Here is a 21,505-nt window from a genome sequence, read left to right as displayed (position 1 = left end):
GCTCCCATCTGAAAACTCATCCTAACCTTCCACCGTACACGCTGCTTGCCCAAATGTTTGTTCCAAAAAAAAAAACCTGGTGCTCAGAATGTCCAATCGCGCCTCCGCCAAGCTTACCGATGGTAGCCTCTCCGACACGCAGACCTACGCGGAGGTTAAGCCCGACTACGGTTCGTACGCCATGTGGTTGAAGCATTCGAATACGGCCAGCAGCCGCCTGTCGGAAGGTGACACGCTGGATGCGATTTCGCTCGGAACGGCACCGTCGGCGGCGGTGGCCGCGGTCACCGGATCACCCGGTGCCGTCACCCGACCGCACAAGCTGCTGCATCATACGCGCGGTGAAACGCAGCAACCGCACCTACAGCACCAGTCGGCCACCACCAACAGTCCGCGTCTGAACCGTAGTAACAGCATCAGGTAATTATGCTTCGTGGAGCTGCACGAGCGTGCCCACGTTGCGCCGTGAGTGTGTCCGTGTTGGTGTCCTTTCTTGATGATAAGGAGTCAAGAGTTTTGTGTTGTGATGTGTCGTAGTGCGCTTTTTATGTGTATCCTCGTTTGCTTCTTCACGAATATCTGTTCTTCTGTACTAAAAGAGTACTAAAAAGTTAAAGTTCCCCTTGAAATGCGTTAGGATCTTTAGCTTTCTTTTCGATTCGCTTCTTCAAAGAAACTCCTGAATCCTCTATTCCAAGAGATAGAACTCAGAGTGCCTGCTTTTTCAATTTTTCGTTTGCATCAAGAACTGCTTTTAGGAAGTTATCTGTCTTGAAGCCATTTACTGTCTTCACGAATTCTAACCTCCACACACTCGTGTGACACCTTTAACGTCCCATTTTCTCATTTCTTCACGCACCTTGGATAGCTATCTTAAAGAGAGGACCTACCCCAGGTAGATATAGCGTTATTATACTCCAAACACCAGAACACACGAACCTCATCAACTCATTACATTTAAAAAAAACACACACACCATGTGGCCTCCCGACTGAAATCGATACCCCGCTCCCCCCAATGTGGCATTCCTTACGTGCTCAGGAAGAAGGCGTGAACAAAAACATTGGAACGAAGACCGAAACTGAAGAAATTTATTTCCCCTGCAGAGCGACGTGGCATTTCTTTCGTGTCCGGAATGCTTACTCCATCAGGGGAAAAATGTTCATTTTCGGGCTCCCTTCCTTCCGAACTACCCCGCGCACACCTGTCCCCTGTATGCATGCGTGCGACTTAATCAAGTTCTCTTCCTTCCTTCACTTCCTTATCACTCACTTACGCATTGCATTTTCACAGCACGATTGGCAGCCGTCATTATGGCGCTAGCTCTCCTTCGGCTCACAGGAACCTTCGATAAGCCTTCGAGTCGGTTCGGCGTGTGTTATCGACCATGAATTATGCACCATTCGCACGGATAATGACAGGCACGTGAGGGAAGCGTACCTCTCTACTTCCGATCGATACCGGTGTATCCCTGCCAGTGCTTTCGATATCCAATCGATACCGGGTTGGTTGGTCCTCACAGTTTGGTGTACTACTCGATGAAGATATTGCCCTGGTTCAAGCGAGTTACGCCGGTTACGGTACTCCATTCATCCATGGAGGTGAATTTAAAACAGCTCCTTCCAACGTCCAAAGTACTGACGTGTACTCTTCCATCTCCAACTCCCCGATGGCATCCGGACTGTTGAGGATGCGATGGAACACAGCACCACGGTAAACGGCTGCTGCTGCAACCGACTCGGTGTGATAAGATTAAAAAGTTTTTAATTAAATTTACTTTGTTTTATTGCATTTTGAACGCATCGGTTTCGGACCTTTTGTATGGGGCCGTCTGGATAGGCTCACCAAGCGTCACTGAGTCGTTCGGACGCACTGCTGTTTGCGCTAGACAATGGAAGGAATTAAAATTTTCCATTCTTCACCAGCATCCATGGATGGTTGGTTGGTCGGCTATGGATAATATTATTCTTCTTGAGAGTTTTCTCACTTTGGCCAGCCATCGACACTAATTTCCATCGGGTGTGCTTGAGGCCACCCGGACGAGGTCATCCGCTGTCGGCCGTATTGTTGAAGGAATTGTTGAAGTTTGTCCAGCGTTTTAGTGCCACTGTTTGCTAGACATGCGTTCAAACAATGTTGCTCACCGGTTTACGCTATGCAGTGCAATTTTCCGGCCCGGCGAGGAGATTTTTACATGGGACAATGGCAGCTAAATATCTTCCAATGGGAGTGCTAGCACGGTGGAAGGCGTCGTAAAACTCATCGTGTCATAAAAATCGTATTAAGTAGCTGACGATAATAGCTCGTTGCGTTGCTGAAGAAGACGACCTAAAAGCAGTGGAAAACGAACTTGAAGTTAAAGTTAGCATGGCGATTTCCACCAATGAAGTTATTTTTGTTTTCGGTGAGCAATATTTTGATTGACCAGTGCTACTACTTTGGTCGGTCGATGAAAGAGAAATGGTTCCCACAACACGCTTCCAAACGGTTTTACGACACCGGCCACGGACTTTCGGCAAGGAAAAATATGAATTCTCCTTATGCTGACCCACCATATTGGGTGTCTGCACGACAGCGATTAACTTTGCTCATTAAACGCCGACGGGTCCACTGATTGAAGTTTGCCAAAGGGCACCCGCAAACGTCTCCGCATATATTGACCCCCGGCGCTCCGTCGCCCTTCCCTGCCTTAGGCAAACCTTTCTCCCCTCCGATCCTCGACCTAATGTCGCGTCACTTTAATATTTATTCGCCCATTTGGGGCGCGCTTGCTTCTACGTGCCGATGCGCTGGCCGCAATAAGCCATAAGGCAGGCCGTGTTTCGTTTGTCACCACACGCCGTGACCACCACGCTTTTCGCCACATTGCCACATCATAAATGCTGTCGACAAGGGGAGATGTTTGCCCGTCAGCAACGTTGACGAGGTACGGAACCCCTTTTCGGCGTTCCGTAGTCAACGTCTGGAGGACTCAAACCCGGGGTGGAAAAATCGTGGAACTCCCCGAGAGGCTGTTTTGCGTTCGCTGACCATTTATAGACGCTCCTCCGTTAGCGTTCCAGCACGGTTGGAATCCGAACACGAACCGCACAAGCAAAAGTTCAAAATCTGAATAACTGTTTGCAATTTAAATATTTATTCGCGTGCACATTGGGCATCTCGGCGATGAGGACGCTCAGTACTTAGACCTTGACCAACAAAATCTTTAAATATATTTAATTTTGATATAGCTTGACAGAACCTAATACAGAGCGATAATCCTTGGGAGCTATCAGGACTCACCAACTTCATTAGTAATAATCAAATAACATCACTTCAAGTTTTGTCCCAACATTTGTTTCAAACTACCCACTGTGACTTGCCACAGTGGCAATAGTCCGAGGTCCGGTGTCCTGTATATCACCTTCTACAACATCACCGTACGCATCCCACCCGGTTCGACATTTCCAAGTCAAGCTGCTGATTCTGATTCACAGTGGTTTGCATGTTTGCATGGACATCTCACCACCAACAACTCCTACCAACAGCTCACCCGTCCAAGTTTTCCAGCTCTTTAAACATTCATTTCTCATGCTATTAAGGCAAGGTTTGCGCCCTCCTACATCACCTTACTCATCCACGTTATGATGATCTCTCCGTAGCGTCATCTCGCCTGTAGCTCACCAATCTCACTGCAACCAAATCAACTCCATATGGCTTAACTTAACCTTTTTTTTCCCTCCCAGATCGACCAAATCGGAGAAAATGTATCCGTCGATGTTGAGCCGCGGTCCGGACGTGGAGATTGAACCGTACTATTGTCTTCCCGTCGGTACGGTTGTGCACGCGGGCAACGGTGGAGCCATGGTACCGTGGAGTCAACCGACGTCTCCAACACCACCGGCCCGCGGATTCGGTGGGCTGCTATCGCCGACCCATACCGGTGCACCGGGCAGTGGTGCTGGCAATCGGTTGACCTATCCGAAGAAGAACGATGAAGGTAAGCCTCTCCGTTTAGCCTCTGCGCGCCTTAATGTATGCAAACTTATACTCTAATCGGTTTATTTTCCGTACTCTTCCCATCCACACCAGTGCACGGCAGTCAGGCATCGCTCCTTTCAGGAGGATCCTCCCTGTACGGGTCGACCGAGGAACGGCAGGCAGGGGAAGTGCGTCGCCTAAAGCGCGAGCTGGCGGACGCCCGGGACCAAGTCATGAGTCTTTCCAGTCAGCTGTCAACAAACGTGAGTAGCTCTACTAGTCTTGTTTGCGAAAAACTTTGCACACCCGGAACTGCCATTCGAACAAAAGTTTTCCACGGAAACGACATTTTTGCCTAGTGCGGATATTCTAGCGAGTGGCCTAGTTTTGCCAAAACTTTCCTGCAGGCACTAACTTGAATGTGTGCATCTCGGGGAGAAAAATGGAAGCGAAAAGAAATCAGAATTGTGTTGAAGAGTTTTGAGGATTTTATAAAAGTTTCGCTTGAATGGCGTAAATGACATTCAAAGCGCAAACGAATGTCCTTGAGCGAGTTCCCAACTTCCATTTTGGTGGGACACTTTTCCTGAACATACTGTGCCTGATTTTCGGTGGAAAAAGGAACATTCAACAATAACATTTTATTTTGGTTTAATTTCCTGTCAGAAAATTATTAAGATAAACTGAAACATTTGCCATTACTCTAAATTTGAGAAAAGGTGTTTTCGGCCAAAGAGAAACCTAGCTCTCGGAGAAAATAAATTTTAATTTTCCTGTACGCTGGAAAACCAGTAAAAACCGTCCGTTTTTTTGCCATTTGCTGACCGTTTTGCTAATCGAGAGCAAGTTGGAGGGTTTTCGACTCCCGTTTGGTTTGGTTTCTTTCTCAGCCCAACTCACCTAAATAAGGCTAGCGTACCCAGTTGCCGGTGGACGCAGCGTAACGAAGATTTATCGTTCTTCTTTGGCTAGCATGCGAACTTGCAATTCCCGTCCAGTGGTGAGGCTAGGAGTTATTTTTTTGTATGCCATTTTTTTGTTTCTTTGCCACAACATTTTTGAGCATGTTTTCAAGGTTTGGGCTTATCGTTCAATGTGCCTAGTTTTTTATTTCATTTAGGAAAACATTGATTATTTCGTTTTCCTTTTTTTTTTTTTGACGTTGTTGTCCGTACTATGTGTTTTTCTTAATTTTTGCACTTCAACACTTTATACCAATTTTGCTCATGCTTGTGGCGCGTGAAAATGTAGCAAATGGGTCAGTGCGCTAGGGCAACAACCTTAGTGCAGGGTTGCTATGCATTGAATTGGTTTTTTTCTTCAATCTGAGGGAAACTGTTTTAAAATATTGATTGTCTTATTCAAATTTGATTGATAATTCTCTAAATGGGATTTTAAGCTATAAAAAAATCATACATCAATCTCAAACACTGTTTGGGTTTGCTGTTCTGACTGTAAACCATTCGTACTTGTCGTTTAGGGATTAGCGCCTAAATTTATGCAATTACAATGTTAAAATTTAATGTATTGACCTACAGTGTATTTGTGGTAATTATTGAGACTAAAGTCGGTCAGTATTCACCATTAAAAGCCATTAAAATTTTGTCTGATAATATTTATTTCAAAAATGTAATAAAAATTGCATACATCCAAGGGTGGGCGTTGTATAAACTTGGCAAATATTAAGCTTTTTGTAAAATTTGTCCTTATACTCTTATCTCTAAAAAGTATAATTCGTTCCTGAAAATGTTTAATTCTACAACATTTAATTATTGCTGCAAATATATTATAACATTCACCCCTTCTTAGAGCTGCTGTAGTCTGACGAACCCTGCACCATCCAATGCACTTGCTGCATTGCAATTTTGACTCTTTTTGCTCTATCTGCTTCACTCAAAGAAGAGTCTCTTTTTCACACCCAGTACGTTTCATTCATCCATCCATACAGGCACATATCGGCATCGGTGCCCTTAGTACCGCAGCTAGCGCCTCAATAGACCCTTATGATTGTCGATTGATTGATTGGCTTTGGCGATGGCTATGGTTTTGGACCATCGTACCGGATGGGTCAATTTCCATCGACTCTCGTTAACGCCACAACACCCTCCATGCCCAAGCTTCCCAAGCAGCGAAAAAAGAAGGCCTTCCGTAACAAATTAATTCGACCTACTTGCACTCTTGCCTAATGATGATGCAGGTTATCCTCCGAGTCCGTGGACTGACCCCATACCGACCGATCGCGCGTTGCCCCATCTTCACGTGACCCCCTTTTTCCTTAATGATAAAAAGATGACAATCTTTCCACCATGAAACCGGAACCTGTTTCACCGGGTCCGTTGTAGTACGTGCATTCCCGGTTGAATGGACCATACGGCGGTGCGTGCTGCAATACCGTACGCGAACAATCAATCGATCGTGTTGGCGAATTTTAGCGATAAAACGACTAACGGAAGTGAACGATGCGCCAATGGTGATGATCCATTGCTGCACGAACTGATAGTGCTCCAAATCATGTAGCGTGAGCGGCTATTTTCTCAGTGACATTCCTTCCCATCCCATCGGCACGGCACATTAACCACGATGGAGGTAAGGTTGGATTCTTGCTTCTCCAACAGGACAGGGCTTGGAATTTTTAATTTCCGTGACGCATTTTCAACAACAAAAATCGTACCCTCGGGGCGGATTGCATTGTTTCAACGAATTGCAGCTACACACGGAAAGGTGCGAATTGCATCGAGCCGAAGGATGCTGCCATAAGCGTTATTAATGCTCGAAAGTCTCAAGTCATGGGTGCTCAGGACTCACGGTAATGAGTGAGGTTCCTTTTCGGTGTTGTGGTTTTTGTGGTTTTGGAGCTGCTTTTTGGAATCTCTACTGAGTAAAACGAATTGCCAGACCAGAAAGGATCTCGCAACAGCTACACACACACACGCACTGGACTTTGGAATATTGGAGCCTACAGGACAGCGGGAGATGTTCGCCGACTGTCGTGTTGTTGATTGCGAAATTAAATTGCACTTAAATTACGTTGAAGTTAACAATATCTTCATTTTATGATTTTATTACACGCTGTGTGGTGGTTTGCCGTATTTCAACAGGTTTTGACAGATTTAAGTATTTTTCGCATCCATAATGAGCAGTGCTGGTGCTGCTGCTGCAAAGTAATAAACCGAGCGCGGACCTGCACTGTACGCCGAGAGTTGGGCATTGTATTATGTGCAATAATTTAAAGCCCATTAAGGTGGATAGTAGGCCCGAAGGGGGTTTTAAATCCGTAATGAACAACTTGTGTTAATTTTTTTTTTTTGTCCAATAAACACATCCCGACGCGTCCTTTGTGACATTCTGCGTTGTGGAGGAGATCAGAAAGAGGAAACTCCGAATAAACATTTCCTCGAGCAGAACAAACCGGTTCAGTTTTGGCAACGCATTCGCACACAAGAGGAATGTCACATAAATCGCTTTTATAACCGTTGGGTGACCACCACCAACCAACCAACCGACTCCTCTTGACCATATTCTCTTCCCATTTTCCTTCCTCCTGCATTCGTCCACCACAAATATTTCGCGACCTGTCGTCAATGTCCACCAAGCGGGTTCCGTTTCAATTGAACCGTTTTATTTATCTCGATTGTTTTATCTGGCTTTTCGGCCGTTTGCTCTGGATTTTTTGCCTTTGCCTCCCCCCCTCCCAAAAAAAAAAAGGGGCACAGTAAACGTACATCCGTAACGCGTCCGTTACTGATTGTGGCGACAGGGGCCAAAAACCGTCACATTGACCTTGGTGGTTAAATGTGACGGCTGGTACAGCTGGTGCTCCTTGCCCGGGGTAGTATGGTCATGGTTTACGTGTGCAATTAGTTTGCTCACTTTGTTTTTTTACGGGACCAGTTGGCTGTTGAATGCTGGCTGGTTTTGTACTCCGGCTGTAGCCTATGGAATGGTAATGCAAATTTTTATACGCCGTACTGTGTTGGTAGGAAGACAGCAGGTGATCTCACTGATGGATGGGATGGTTGGTCAGGATGTGTTTTTTGTGAGTGTATGGGACAGGTGAAATGTTTGCTGATTATACGACATACATTCGAAGAAAGTTTCCTTATTTTGGAGAGGGACATATGATAAAGTACATTTGATTGGGAATTTGTGCACCTTTGGTATACGAATCTGCCTGACAGATGGCTTAAGAAGAAGATGTGGTTGCTTGCTCTACTTTCTCAACCAATTTTAATGTTTTTAATGTGACTATTATGTCTAAAAAAGGTGTTCGTGACATGCTGATTGCATACTCTAGAGACTCCAACAAAAACGCCTACATATATGCAATTAGAATGACATTTCGATAATTTTTGTCCGAAAAATGGGAATTCTTGACAAGAATAATTTAAAAAATTCATTTTTATTATTATATACTGGCTGACTTAACGACTTGAGGCGGTCCAGTGGCCGTGGCGATAACAACGTCGGTCTTCAAACGGCAGGACCGGGGTTCAAATCCCATCCAGACCGCCTCCCTGCACGTAGGGCTGACTTCTTTGCTACGGGTAAAATTGAGTCAAAGAAAGCCAGAAATGGCAGAACTCTCAAGGTTGTTTTGCCAAGGAAGATGAAGAAAAAGATTTAACGACTGATGCAATCTGAATGATAATATGTCTTGAGGTATGCATTTTGAATATATTTTTTTATTATATACAGAAGCAAGCAATTTTTTGTTAATGCAATTATGTTAGCAAAATCTTATGTTCAGGCAATGCAACAAAATGACTTTGATTCCCTTTGCCTTTATCGCTAAAATATTGTATATCGATTTAAAAGCGCCTAAAAGCATGCAATTGACTAGGTTTACATCCCAACAAGCACATATATTATTTTAGAAAGAATATGTAGCTTAAATGTAATATATTTGGCTGTAAATCTCGACAATTTCTTATTAATTAATTCAACCATTGCTTAACCTAAGAGCAGTCGTTCTAAGCTGCTGTGAACCTCCTTGCTAAATTAAATAATAGGTCCACTGATCGCTTACGGTAGTTAACCTTCATAAAAAAAAAAACATTCTCATGAACCTACGAAATTAAATCAAACGTCTAGCTCACCTCACCAGCAAGCACACTTAGCATTTTGGCAAAGGAAGTCGAAGGTCAGTGGATTGTGGAATGCATTCTGCATTAAAACCACTACCAGCTGCATTCTCAACCCCACGGCAAACGTATCACCGTACCCATAATCATCATCTAAGTAAAGTATAGATCAAAGCAATCGCCACCGAATTGCCAACCGTCGCTCAGTCGATCGTGATCGTCAACGTGCCTGGCGCATGATCTAATTTGAAATTTCAATCAATCAACCGATGACGTCGGTCGCTAGTTACCACCGGAGTGCGAGGAGTTCAAATTGGTTCAAATGAAGCAGCAAAAAATACATCTCGTCACCTTCTCAAAGCCTCCTTGCAAAGACTCGTTCGGGGTCGCCTTGTCATCGAATCGCCACCCCAACTAGAAAGCGCTTGATCTTTGAATCGGTGCAAAACTTTACAAACGGCAAGGTTGTGCAGATAGTTCACTTCAAGCGAGCCTGCGAGTGTCATAGTTTTGTGTCACAATAATATTCCGAGCCCGAATCGGCATCGTCACCACGCTAGCATTACCCGTGATGACGGTGCAAAACGCGGCAAAGAAAAGGTTTCAAATGAAACCGTAAAGAACACCCACCGATGGGTGGCCGCAGCCCTCGGAATGGCATTGGTAGAAATCTATCTGACGATGCTAGCGATTATGTATTGATGAGAGGTCCTATTCCGTGCTACTATCTGCTGACGATCTGCTCTCGCCCTGGCACGAATTTTTGCCATCGATTTCTACCCGGGACAGGGAAGTAAAATTTTTACTACCGACAATAAACGAAACACACAAAACACGGGAGCGATAGATCGAGCTGGAATGGGTGATGTTGTTCCGCACGATGAAACACATTTGCAACACGGCCATCAACATTGTACGTTGGGTTGAAATCGGTCGCGGCTCGTATCTCCTTCTCATGTGTCATGTTTGGGGTTTTCTTTCTTCTGCTCGCTGTGTTATCGATAGCAGAAGCATTATGATGATTAATTTATTCAACAACTGTCAATAAATAGTTACAAGTCGTGCGGTGTGCCTGTTGTGTGCAGCACGTACGCTTTGATCTCATTCCGATGAGTGTCCGGCGGATCGATTGCCATTAGAGCGCATGGCAGGGTAGAGCAACCCTCTTTGAGCCTTATCTGACTTTGTCTGATTAATTTCTTCACCAGTGTCAATGTTATGATAAAAATACGTTAAATGTTGTTACTCATATAAGTGGAACGTATATAAGTATAATTGGAACGTATAATAAGGATTGGAATAAATATATTAAAAGTTAACATACATAATTAAGAATCAGGTTGCTCACCCCTGCCCATTATTCGTCATACCATCTGCTTGATAGTATGTATTACAACCGACTGTGTTAGAAATTATGATTGATTTATGCTGGACGCTTTTCGTACCATTTTTCATCCGCCAAAGCGCTAGGAATGTGATTGAATGTGCAGCATTTGCTACTATCGGAATTGGATCTCCCCGTTTCATATCGAATTAGCAACGAATAAGCTGCTGCCTTTGCGTCCCTGCAATAGTATCGATGTCAAACACAGTTGCACAACGCTCTCCGAGGCACCCTCCCTCTTGTTGGAACTATTGAATATCCGAAAGCCGAAAACTCATGCACCGGAATTCTAAACAGAGCATGGCGGAAGTGAATTCATGAGGCGCAGCCACTGAAAAATCATAACAAACCCCTTCGAAATCGGAGTCCGCCCATACTATTATTTGTGTGTTTTTCTGTGAGTGTAGTTATGAAATCAATTCCATCTATCATTCAGCTCGAGCTATCTGCATCTCGAGTGGTTAGATCTCTGAAGTGTCCAGAAACGCACAGAGTCTTTGATTTCTGTGAATGCTTAATTTAGCACTTGGAAATCTGTTCGAGTGAGCGTGCTCCACCAGGGCAGACGCACCCAGTTGCAGAATTGGCTTACCCAAATGTGGCGAGTAGCGAAAGATCGCTTTTTTTTTGTCTTTAATCTTCCAATTCCAGCTTTATGAGACTGTCTCCCAATATGGGGGAATTCTTTCTTTTTTGTAATCCTTTGAATTCCACTTCAGCAGTGGCGTGGCGTCGAAAAAACACGAATTTGTACGCTGGCCCACTTTGGTCGTAAATCGTCGAGAGGGCTTATCATTATTTCGTTAAGTCTGGGGAAGAATTAGGGATAGCCGAACCAGCAGCAGTAGTAGTATTGGGGGCAATATGTTCTCCTCCGCTGTCTATCTCGATCTTGTGTCCCTATTACCACACATGACGCTAGCGGTTTGGAGAACTGAGACACACTGGAAAGGAATTTTACATAAGTCAGTTCGCCACAATGATCTCCGAAATTGTCATTAGTGGCGTGGTCTTTGTGTTTAATATGGGGGTTTATGGGTGCTTGTGGTGGTAATGAGTATTCTGTTCGGCTTAAAATAATTTATGAGATATCTAATCGAATATAAATCGCCAAGAGTTGGAAGATTCATTATTGCACACAGTATTATCTAAGAAGCAGCTCACGTCATTATTTTGATACTTAAACAGGATTTTTTGAATGGTTCAACAAACCCCTTTTTTATCATAAGATAATTGTACCAACATTGTTAGTTGCACAGAAAAGTTTTTTTCCAGTTCAAGAGCCGTATAATCGTCAGCGGGAATCGAACCCGCACCGCCTTATCGCACCTCATAACTTACCATATCGCAATCACCTACGCTATTACGCTTCTTGAGTGACGCCACGTACGAAGCCCTGTTTGTACTTGATTTCTCTTCCCACTGGACCACTACTTGCTATCACCGTTCCCCTTGGAGACCACTCGCATCTCAAGAAATAGGTTTTCAGCTTCACATAATGCACCGTTTTGCTTGGTGGTAGAAAAATGCGCTTTGTGTCCAATATGTACGTGCATCGATCCCTTGCAATCCGGCCATAAATGTCATTGATCAATTCACGTTCGCAACCCAACACAACGCGCACAATCGCGCATTTTTTTGCACCCTTGTCCTCTTCACCACCCTGCCGGATGATCATTTAACGGCCACTTCTCATTCCACCCCGAGGCTGGCATTAGAGATGCTGTCCATATAAGGGCGCTACTACTACGCTACACGCGGGCTGCATACTTTCGTCCAAGTGCATTGTTGGCTGCACGTTGCTTCCTTCTCTCGCAAGAGCCGACCGCCACGAACAGTCCGAAATGTGCCGTTTTTCAACCGCATCTGGCATCTGGTATTGGCATCTATCAAAAAAGGCACGCGATAGGCTGGGAAGAGTTGTGAACAGGAGGCGACACTGATAATGTCACTATAACGGTCATTTCGGTGTGCGAATGCTTCTTCCTACTGTCCAGTGGTCATCGCTGACCGTTTTTCGAAGTTCATGTTTTATGAAGGACACCAAACGAGTTAGCTGTGCGCGTCGTCGCCCATACCGATGGCTATCGATGAGTTATGCTGTCAGATGCGGGGAAGCTGAAGATCAGGAAAGGAGGAAGAAAGATTCCATTTGGTCGTCTTCCTGCATCTTCCCGGGTTATTCTACCCTTTTCTGACCAGAACTGGAATCGAGGACACAGCGAGCACACAGATGCTCCATAATGTTCCTCTTGGACTTGCAATGGCCCTGTTTGTTTTGCTGTTGCACTTTATGTGTCCCCTCAAGCTGCAGCTGGGAATTGAATGAATGAATGAAAAATATTGTTCCGATCCCCCTTTTTTCCGATGACGCTCTCATTATGCTCTTGAAAAGCTAGTCATCACGTACCAAAACAACTGACTCGCTACGGCCCCGTACAATGAGGTGATCTGTTTGCCTCAGCACGTCACTGCTCAACACGGTACAGGGGTAAATGAATTTAATGGCCCCAATGTCGAAACGGATTATTCAAGGTCCTCCATCCCCAAAGTTATCCCCCGGTGGCGAACGACATAAGGCACATCAGCAATTCAAATAATTCACTCCCAAGTGCTAATCGATTTGCTGATATTTGCTTGCTCACCTGTTACGGAAGGCGAGACACGTCGCACAGGCGTAGAGGTGGGTTTGGCAAATATTTTTCACTCAATCCAAAAACCCAACCCTTGGATCGTGTGTGGTTATGGCCCAGCAACACGCTCTACCCGGCTTGTCTCTGTTATTTTTTTTTCTTGTGAGGAATCAGCCCTTGCGCCCTGGGTGGTGTTGCGGTGCTAGGAGGTTCAGATTTCAATGAATTCAATTCACACCGCACGTTGGCTTAAATATTTCCACTCTGCTCACAAACAGTTTAATTAACACACCCAGCAAAACTGACCGCTTTGATCACCTGACCCATGTCCGAAAGACCAGATTTGGTTGTTGGTTGGCGATTCTTTGCCGGCGGTGCTTTATGATGACTCTCGAGCGTAAGTGAAACTGGTCTAACTCCCGGTTGGATTAGAACTTCATTCGGTTGACCCACTTACCGGATGTGACGGATTATCCCCACCCCAAAACCACTCCGGCAAACTTGCTGAAAGGTCCAACGAAAAGGGCCTTACCCTACGCAAAACCTTAATCCGCGTGCGCACACACTTTGTAACCTGTCTTGACGATTGGCAAGCTCTTAATGATAAATCGAGCCACTTAGACGACTCTTTCAGTGCCCTGCGAGCGGCTCCCACCTAGCGGCAGATCACGCTCGGACGTGATTGCAGGTACTTCGGGCGGTTAGTTGATGATCATAAAGCGCTCCCTACTAAATTGCGGGACATATGAGGGATGTTTCCAACTTCAAAAGGTAGGGTATAAAAACCTCAAAGCCCTAAAGCTGCCGATGCTTCTATGCGGTGGGAGAGACGGCTCTAATGACGTTCAATTAAATGCGTCTCCGAACCGCTGTCTTCATCCCGATGCACGTCGACACTTTCACGTACGTCAAATCATCTGCAACTTTCCGAGTGCAACGTTCCCCGTGCAGCGACCCATAATCGATGTCGGATGTCGGATGATTTCACTCCCGGCTTCCCATTAGCGGGGTTTTCTAGCGGGGATGATTGGCCGCCACTATCGAAAGCCGCCATCAGTTGTTCCGATAACGGTGTGCCGTTCCGAAATAGCTTTTTGAAGATCTGACCAAAGCAAGAGCTCAGCGACGGATAACGATGAGTTTCAGTTTTATAAATAATCGCATCATTTCGCTCGGATGTTCACTTACTGGTGGACACCCTGTGACCTGTTGTTTTCCTGAAGAGTGTGGGAAAAGGTACGTCACTAACCAGGACTTCAGGAAACGGTGGGCAAACATGTCAATGAATGTCTCACAGGCACAAAGTGTACAGCATGTCTCGTTTATTTCCAGCATTAGGCTTTTCCTTTCCTCTCCATCACAGACATTCTGGAGCAGTGCCAAAAATTGGGTTCCCTTTCGGCATTCTTCGCTTTTGACAGTCGGAGCCGGAGTAGCTGACGCGAGCGGTGTGTCAAGTTTGGTGCAGATAATCAGCACTCGCCCGCCTGTTGCCGCTATCGGTGTTGTTGTGACAGAGATAATCGTTACATAAGCCTCGGTCCCTCCCCGACCAGCCGAGCTACCACCGGTCTAGACGGGTTTCCGATAATCCTTCAATAATATGCGTCCGGTGGAGGGCTTTTTTTGCATCTCGCCCTCGAAACCTGTTCCCTCGCCGGGGAACGCACACTAGACTTCCGCTGACAAATGAGTGTAAAATTGGTGTTGTCGTTGGTTGACTGAAACGATCGATTTTCTTGTTAGTAAGGTGTCTGTCACTGGGAAAGAGACTAGCGCCATTGAACTTCTGACATCTGACATCTCTGATGCACTATCATGAGTGTGTTCCAGCAAAACAAAACACCTCATCTTATACATCACCAGCAGCTCGGAAAAAAAAGAGCACGGTTGTCTCACGACAAAGCGATCTCCCGCAAAAGGATTCCGCTGCGATGCAAATCTCCGCTGATGGATCGTGTCATCACGCTTCTTCATCTTGCAGCCCACTGTCGAACGCGATTCAAATCAACCCATTGCCCCGCACAATGGTTTTATCGACCGTTTAGAGAGCCTCCCCCAAGAGTAGCTGCAGCTGCTGTTGATGGGAAACCGAAATGGCTTATACATTAGCTTCCCCATATTGTGCAGCTCTCTCTGTCTCTCTCTCTCGGTGCATATTAGCAGTCGTTCGTTAGCCCCCCCCCCCCCCCGTGCTGCTTGCCACTGATAGTAAAAATCTCTGCTCGAATACCACCTCATTTCACACTGGTTGGACCCGGTGTGATTGCTTTTGCAGACTTTTATTTCCTCCGTATGCGCCGGCGGTGACTGTCATTGCTGGTCCGGGTGCAATCCAGCGTGCAGTTGCGTGGAAAATCGTAGCCGTTGTTTTACTCGCCCCGGATTGCTTGGATTCTTCCCGGCGGCGAAGCGATGCAAGCAGTTGGTGGGAGAGCTCCCGTTGACCTACATTCGACTGCCGTTTTGCCTCCCCGGACCGAGCAGCTAACGACGAGATTCTTGCCATATGATGTTTATGCCATTGGTGGATATGCCTGTTGAGCGGCTGGGAAACTGCAATCTGGACATGTAATGGGCAGTTACATTTTTATGGACATCTCTGGGAGTCTGGGAATTGTATTATAGAAATTATGGTTAATGGAAAATTCATTAAGAACACTACAGATGACTGCACCATATGCATGTGTGTCTTGTTAAATCCGATCAATCTGGCTTCAATATCTTAATCATTTTAAGGAAATTTAATAAAAATCCAATCTCATGCTCTATGCTTGATTGGAAACTCTTTAGACAGAAAAAACAGACCTCGGAAGATCTTCTCATATCGATCTCGTATCTGTGCGCCAACCTTTCATCAGCGGTAAGCAATTCATTTCGCTTCGCCTCATCTCCATACCCGCCGGTCGTATTCCTTGTAACGACACAAGGGAGCTGAAAATTAGGCGACTGGCGCACTACCGACGTCTGGGTGATTGCGCGTAGATTATATCACGCCACGGTGTGGCGGTCGTGCCAGTGCGCTGGTCCCCGGGTTGCACCCAGCGGGATGCACCTGTTCCTGTAATGCAATGTGATAGGATCGCTTCTGTCGAGCATGCCTCTACCGAGGTTGCTCATGATGAAGACATGTGCATAAGCGTGCTCGGCAGCGTTTCATCGGCCCTGAGCTTGATTCGATGGCATTGTACGGTAATGGAGTGAATGGAAATGGGAAATAGCTAAGCGGTAAGGAGGAGCACACATTGCAGATAGCAAATGACGCATCGGTTAGTAAACGATCTTCGGTGCGGGAAGACTGTTGAATGAAATCTTGAATGTGCCAGAGAGAAAGGTCGTGTGGTGTGTGTATACATCTCCTCGTAATATGGTACCAGAATATCCAAAATCCTGCATTTCGTATAACTTTGAGAAATAAAAGGTTCTCATTAGGATTTGAATTGGGTATCCCAACCCCTGAAAGTATGCAATACAATATTTAACATTCACTTAAGAGCCTAGAGATATATTGGACATGACAAAGCAAGGTCTAAAATTAGTCTCTGAGCGTTTTGAACTTAAATAAAAATATTCCTGATCAAACAAATAATTGCATACTAACAGGCGTTAAAGGCACAAAGAGCTAAATGAAGAAAGTGTAAGGAACTCAGCTCATTTTTAAATCAAAATTATACTTTCTCTTCAATATCCAATTCGCATAAAGCGGCAAGCCTTTCCTGATGTGTAACGCACCGAAATATATGTTCGAATGAACTGTGTTTGGCATATGAAATGCTAATTTTGGCACGACGCATTACGACAGATGACAAATGCCACCTCAGACCTTACCCGAGATCACCCGAATTAACGCCACAGGGGAGTTGTCGGTATTTCCAGTGTGTCAGCCGTTCCTTCTTGCTGCGAATTTCTTGGTGTGAATTCCTTTCAGTTACTCAGAGCACGCTTTTACTAAACTATTTTTAGAGTCCTGGCTGCAATTTATAAATCTAAACTACTCTTATGTACTTTCGGCTTTGCTTTATTCACGAATTCTCGAAGTCACAGATCAAATGGCACAAACCGCTCCCGGTCGATGTAGGTAAAGGTCCTCGGTATGGCACGAGCTGATGAGGTCATAGATTCGGATCGGCTCACCCTCAGACAATCGATCAATCTTCCACCGGTGCAATGGGAATGCAATGATCAAACGGTTGGAGGTCGGTCGATAATGGCCTCACAGAAAATCTCGCTCACGACCGCGCACGACCGTGAGGTTGTCCCCACTTTATATCGGTCAACATTAATTATGCATCATCTCGGGTGCTTGCGCGTTTGCTCACACGGATGCCCATTAGGATGCAGTGCTCGCTGTAATTGCAAACGCTGACCGTGGATGTCGCGCATAAGGAGCTTGTGGAAGGTCACACTTTGTTTGGAGCGAGACACCAAGTTGTGATAGGTCTTCTAACGCTTTGAGAACGTTCTTATCTTGCGTCGCTTGTTTCTGTTGTTAGATGGTGATATGATTGCTGTTCTTAGCCACGCAAATCACAGCTTGGTAGAGTGTTTTTGCAAAGCCACCCATAAACAGGGGGACTTTGTGTTCCAGTTTGTACCACAACCACGCCACTGCATCTTCGGTGCATACATAGCCAAAGAGAACCACAAAAACGCAGCTGCCCAGCGAAACAGTGCTAGTCAATGTTGTAAGATTATGATACAGAAGGGAAGACATGTCTTCGTGCTCACAAGACACAAGCAACAAGCCTTCTCCTCCTGCTACTTATCAACCCTCCAGCATCCAGGAAAAATGTCGACAATTTTCATACTGGATGTCATCTTCACACCTTCGCTGCTCCGCTTCTTCTGTCCGACGTGAAACGTGCGCCCGTGCGAAAACTCTTCGTCCCCTCAAGAGTGTGACTTTGTGTCGCGCTGGTTTCAACCTTCTTAAAACCGTGACTCTACGGTCGACGGGATCTCGCGGGGTGCTGGAAAGACACCACACCACGACCCGCGATGCCAAGAGAAAGGTGAAACGAAACAAAAAGCAACATGCATATTTCATGACAAAACTCGCGGAAAATTTGCCACGTTCGTAGCGCGGGCTGGTTCTTGGAGCAACGCTACGGGAGATAGAAAAGCCGGGTTTTACAGCGAAGAAGAGAAAAAAAAAGGAGTGGATAAAAGCACCCTGAAGCGTTGTAAACACCGCGTGAACGAAATGTCGCAATAGGGTGAGTGTTCTAGAATGCGCCACGAACTCTACCCCGACCCGGTGTTCCGGGCAACGAAATGGAAAGCCTTTTTCTGGTCACGATCGGCCAGCAAATTATGCGTACGCGGGTACAGTCTATCGACGCTAGCAAGACTTCTGCACCCACCGGACGATCGATCGATCATTCCCGCATATGATCCCGTCCCGTCGTCCAACGGTGCTCTCCGGAATAGCCGGAAAACTAGCGCTGCTCAACATTTCCCGCGAAAGGTCGGTGAAAGGTGGATGTCCGGAGTTGCTGCAGCTGGCACCACCACAAGCAAAAAAACAAGCGCCCACCTCAATTTGCATTTATACCCAACCTTTTCACCTTTTTTTCGCGCGCCACGGATTTGCGTAAAAATGGTAAAGTCACGCTTTAGCGCCACAATATCTCATCGGAAAGCAAAACTGGACGGATGACCCCCGGAATTGGAATAGAGGGAGGGGGGGGGGGGGTGGTATTATTTGTAAATTGCAGCCGCCGCCGTCGTCGTCCGCTGGATCCGTGGAGAGCTCTACTGCATTCGTTATCCACCAGCCAGCGAGTGATCCGCGGGTGATGAAATGACTTTATTATCGGCGCCACGCTCATTAAGAGAGCCTCATTTTAGCGGTGGGTTAAACTTTCCTTTTTCTTAATAATTTTAAATTAAATCCGTAAGCAATGGATGGCGAAAAATTGGCACGGATTTTTCTTTTAAACGCAGAAGAGTTCCAACCGAAGTTGCAATTTTTTTTAATCAATACCTCAATCGGATGACCGCATCGAATGCCACCCAATCAAACCGACCAGCAATGGTCGCCTTTATTTACGTGCGAAAATGTGCCAATTGGAGTGCGAAATAGCGCCATCTTTTTTTTGTTTTTGGCTTTCGTAGCTGTCATCCATGCCGAGACGGCGACCCCAGACATCGGCAGCTGACGTCGCACGTGGTTTCGTGGCTCGCGTCCGCCTGAAACGGCATTTATTGCATTTAACGCCTTTTACGGGATGAGGTCCAAAAGCCTACCCCAAATACGGTGCGCATCAAAAAATTGAAGCGTAAGCTGTAAATAATTGCCGAATCGCGGACACAATTACCGGCAAATCTGATCTGTCAAACAGAGAAAAAAAAACTCACACCGTAACCGCCTTTCCGGCGTGACAGCCGGGCACGCAATTGAACGCTTGAAGTTCACGATCGGCAGCAGCGGCTGAAGTTGAAAAACTGCGAGCTTCCTCTCACTGATCAAACGAAACCCCCAAATCTGGTCACCGTGTGTGCGTGCGTGCTCGAGCAATCCAAACATCATTAAGTGTATCCCGCCGATGGACCGCCATTTAGGGGACAAACACTTCCGCAAGTTGATGGCGCCCCAAGACAGCGAAAGATCGGCTGCAAATGTGATAAGTGTTTGGCCTAAACATACGGAGGGAACGCAATGCGAACAATGGAATCGTTTCTACAAAAGTCGCTCCAGAAGAGTTGTGGGCCCTCTAAGGCCGCAGCAGATAAATTCGCAGTTCCGTGTTTACACTTCCATCGGAACATCGCCGTTGCGCAACGTTGCACGTAAAAAAGGTTAAAGAAAACACAAACATAAAATCCACCACTAATCAAATTTTGGGCGACCGCATAGCACTGGTAGCCCTCGGGCATGTCTCGGCCGACCGGGCTTTCAAGCTCACCGCTCGCTCGTCATAAAATAGGCCTTAAAATTTTAACCGAATTATTGCCGAACCGATCACCGATTTGCACGCCAGATCTTGTCAAACGGCTTCTCTCAAGGTCGTTGGTTGGTGCCGTGACCAGGACGCGAAAGGCACCCCAATGGTGGGCAGAGTGATTGATTAGCTTTCGACGACGCTGTCAACGCTGTCAAAAAATGGATTGTTGTGGAATTTTTGTCTGTGTGCAAAACAGTGTACGGAAAACAAAAAATGGCGACAGAAGTAAAAGTGGACAGCGAAATGTCAAATCGTAGCATTCAAACGTCAAACGCTTCACGCCGTGCACTATTGCTTCCACGGCGAACGCGAGCGAGCACGCGCTCCCGTTGATCGTAAATCGATCGAACGATAAACAACATAAACAAAGATACAGGTAATGTCGTCAACATCGTTAGCACAGTACCGCCACCACCGCCAAGTGTGAGGTGAAAAGCGATGAGTTTAGATTTCAAATTAACAAACACCTAACCCGTCTCTTTCACCGTGCTGCTGCTGGGCGTAAGCTTTCGATAGTAAATTGACTCCATTAACGAATCACGCAGCGTTGGCGAGCGTCGTGTTACCGGCTGGCTCGTTGGTCCGTTGAGGTCCACGATTATGGAAACTATCAATGGCACTAGAAAGTAGCACCCGGAGTGTATAGAAATGCGTTCCAAAACATCATCTAATTAAGCACCGGCATGAAATGTAATCTAATGTTTCTTTTCGTTTTCTTTTTTTTTTCTTCCTTCTTTTCAGGTGAGTATTTGCTCTGCCCTAGTTGCATTTTGATTCATGAGCGCATCGCTTGTCATGTGGGAAACACGAACCGTCGTCGGTGGGTAAGTTGCAGAGTTTGAAGCCCGGTTACATTATATGTCGATCGACAAAATGGCATGTTTGATACATATTTTTATGCCGATTGGCGTGTCAGAAAAGCCGAAGCAATTTATGGATTGTAGGTACACTACACCCAGCTTCTATAGAGCCACCTTTCTGTTTTAAATATCTTTATAGTTCTTCAACCTTCCGGTGCTATAAAATCTGCTAACCATGTTTAATATCACAGATTCCATGATGATTATCCAGGTTCCGCAGATAATACTTTGAACATCTACTATATCTTCTTTTCCCATAACTCAGTAGCGGGTTTAACGACAGGCGGAGGCATCCATGAGCTTCTAGCTGCCCAAGGAGCTTCATTGTCCATCATCCAGGAGCCCTGGTCTATCAAGAGATCTAGCTTGCTTAGAGACCTTGTTGACCAGGGAACCATTTAGGTTGTTGTGATCCATGAGGGCCCTGGTTGCCTGAGGAGCTTCATATATCGAGAGATCTCGCTTACTTAGATACCTTGTTGTCCAGGGAACCATTTAGGTCGTTCGGAAGGGCCCAGTGATCTAGCCCTTCTATTAGTCCAAAAAACAAAGGTTCCATATGGTGTATCAGTAAGCGTCAAAAGAATCCGGGGTTGAAACTCTAGGAGATCAGAATCTCAGACAACCTAGTATGCCCATT

The 21,505-nt window shown here is 45.8% G+C and overlaps 1 protein-coding gene across 12 annotated transcripts in view; it reads left to right on the top strand.

Annotated features, from left to right (window-relative positions):
• Positions 1 to 21,505, top strand: part of LOC118510785 (protein sickie) — a 292,680-nt gene that overhangs the window by 214,778 nt on the left and 56,397 nt on the right. For 9 of the 12 annotated variants that reach the window (XM_036053072.1, XM_036053070.1, XM_036053075.1 and 6 more), the window contains 4 exons: positions 88 to 420; positions 869 to 895; positions 3,726 to 3,979; positions 4,072 to 4,223. In XM_036053072.1, coding sequence (XP_035908965.1) covers positions 88 to 420; positions 869 to 895; positions 3,726 to 3,979; positions 4,072 to 4,223 — 766 coding nt within the window. The remainder of the gene's footprint in view (positions 1 to 87; positions 421 to 868; positions 896 to 3,725; positions 3,980 to 4,071; positions 4,224 to 21,505) is intronic. The other 3 variants (XM_036053074.1, XM_036053073.1, XM_036053071.1) reach the window with 2 other exon arrangements.

The sequence above is a fragment of the Anopheles stephensi genome, chromosome 3 (assembly GCF_013141755.1).
Source record: "Anopheles stephensi strain Indian chromosome 3, UCI_ANSTEP_V1.0, whole genome shotgun sequence".
Lineage (NCBI taxonomy): Eukaryota > Metazoa > Arthropoda > Insecta > Diptera > Culicidae > Anopheles > Anopheles stephensi.
Note: the sequence above shows the minus strand (reverse complement) of the source record. Positions and strands in the feature narration are given on the sequence as shown.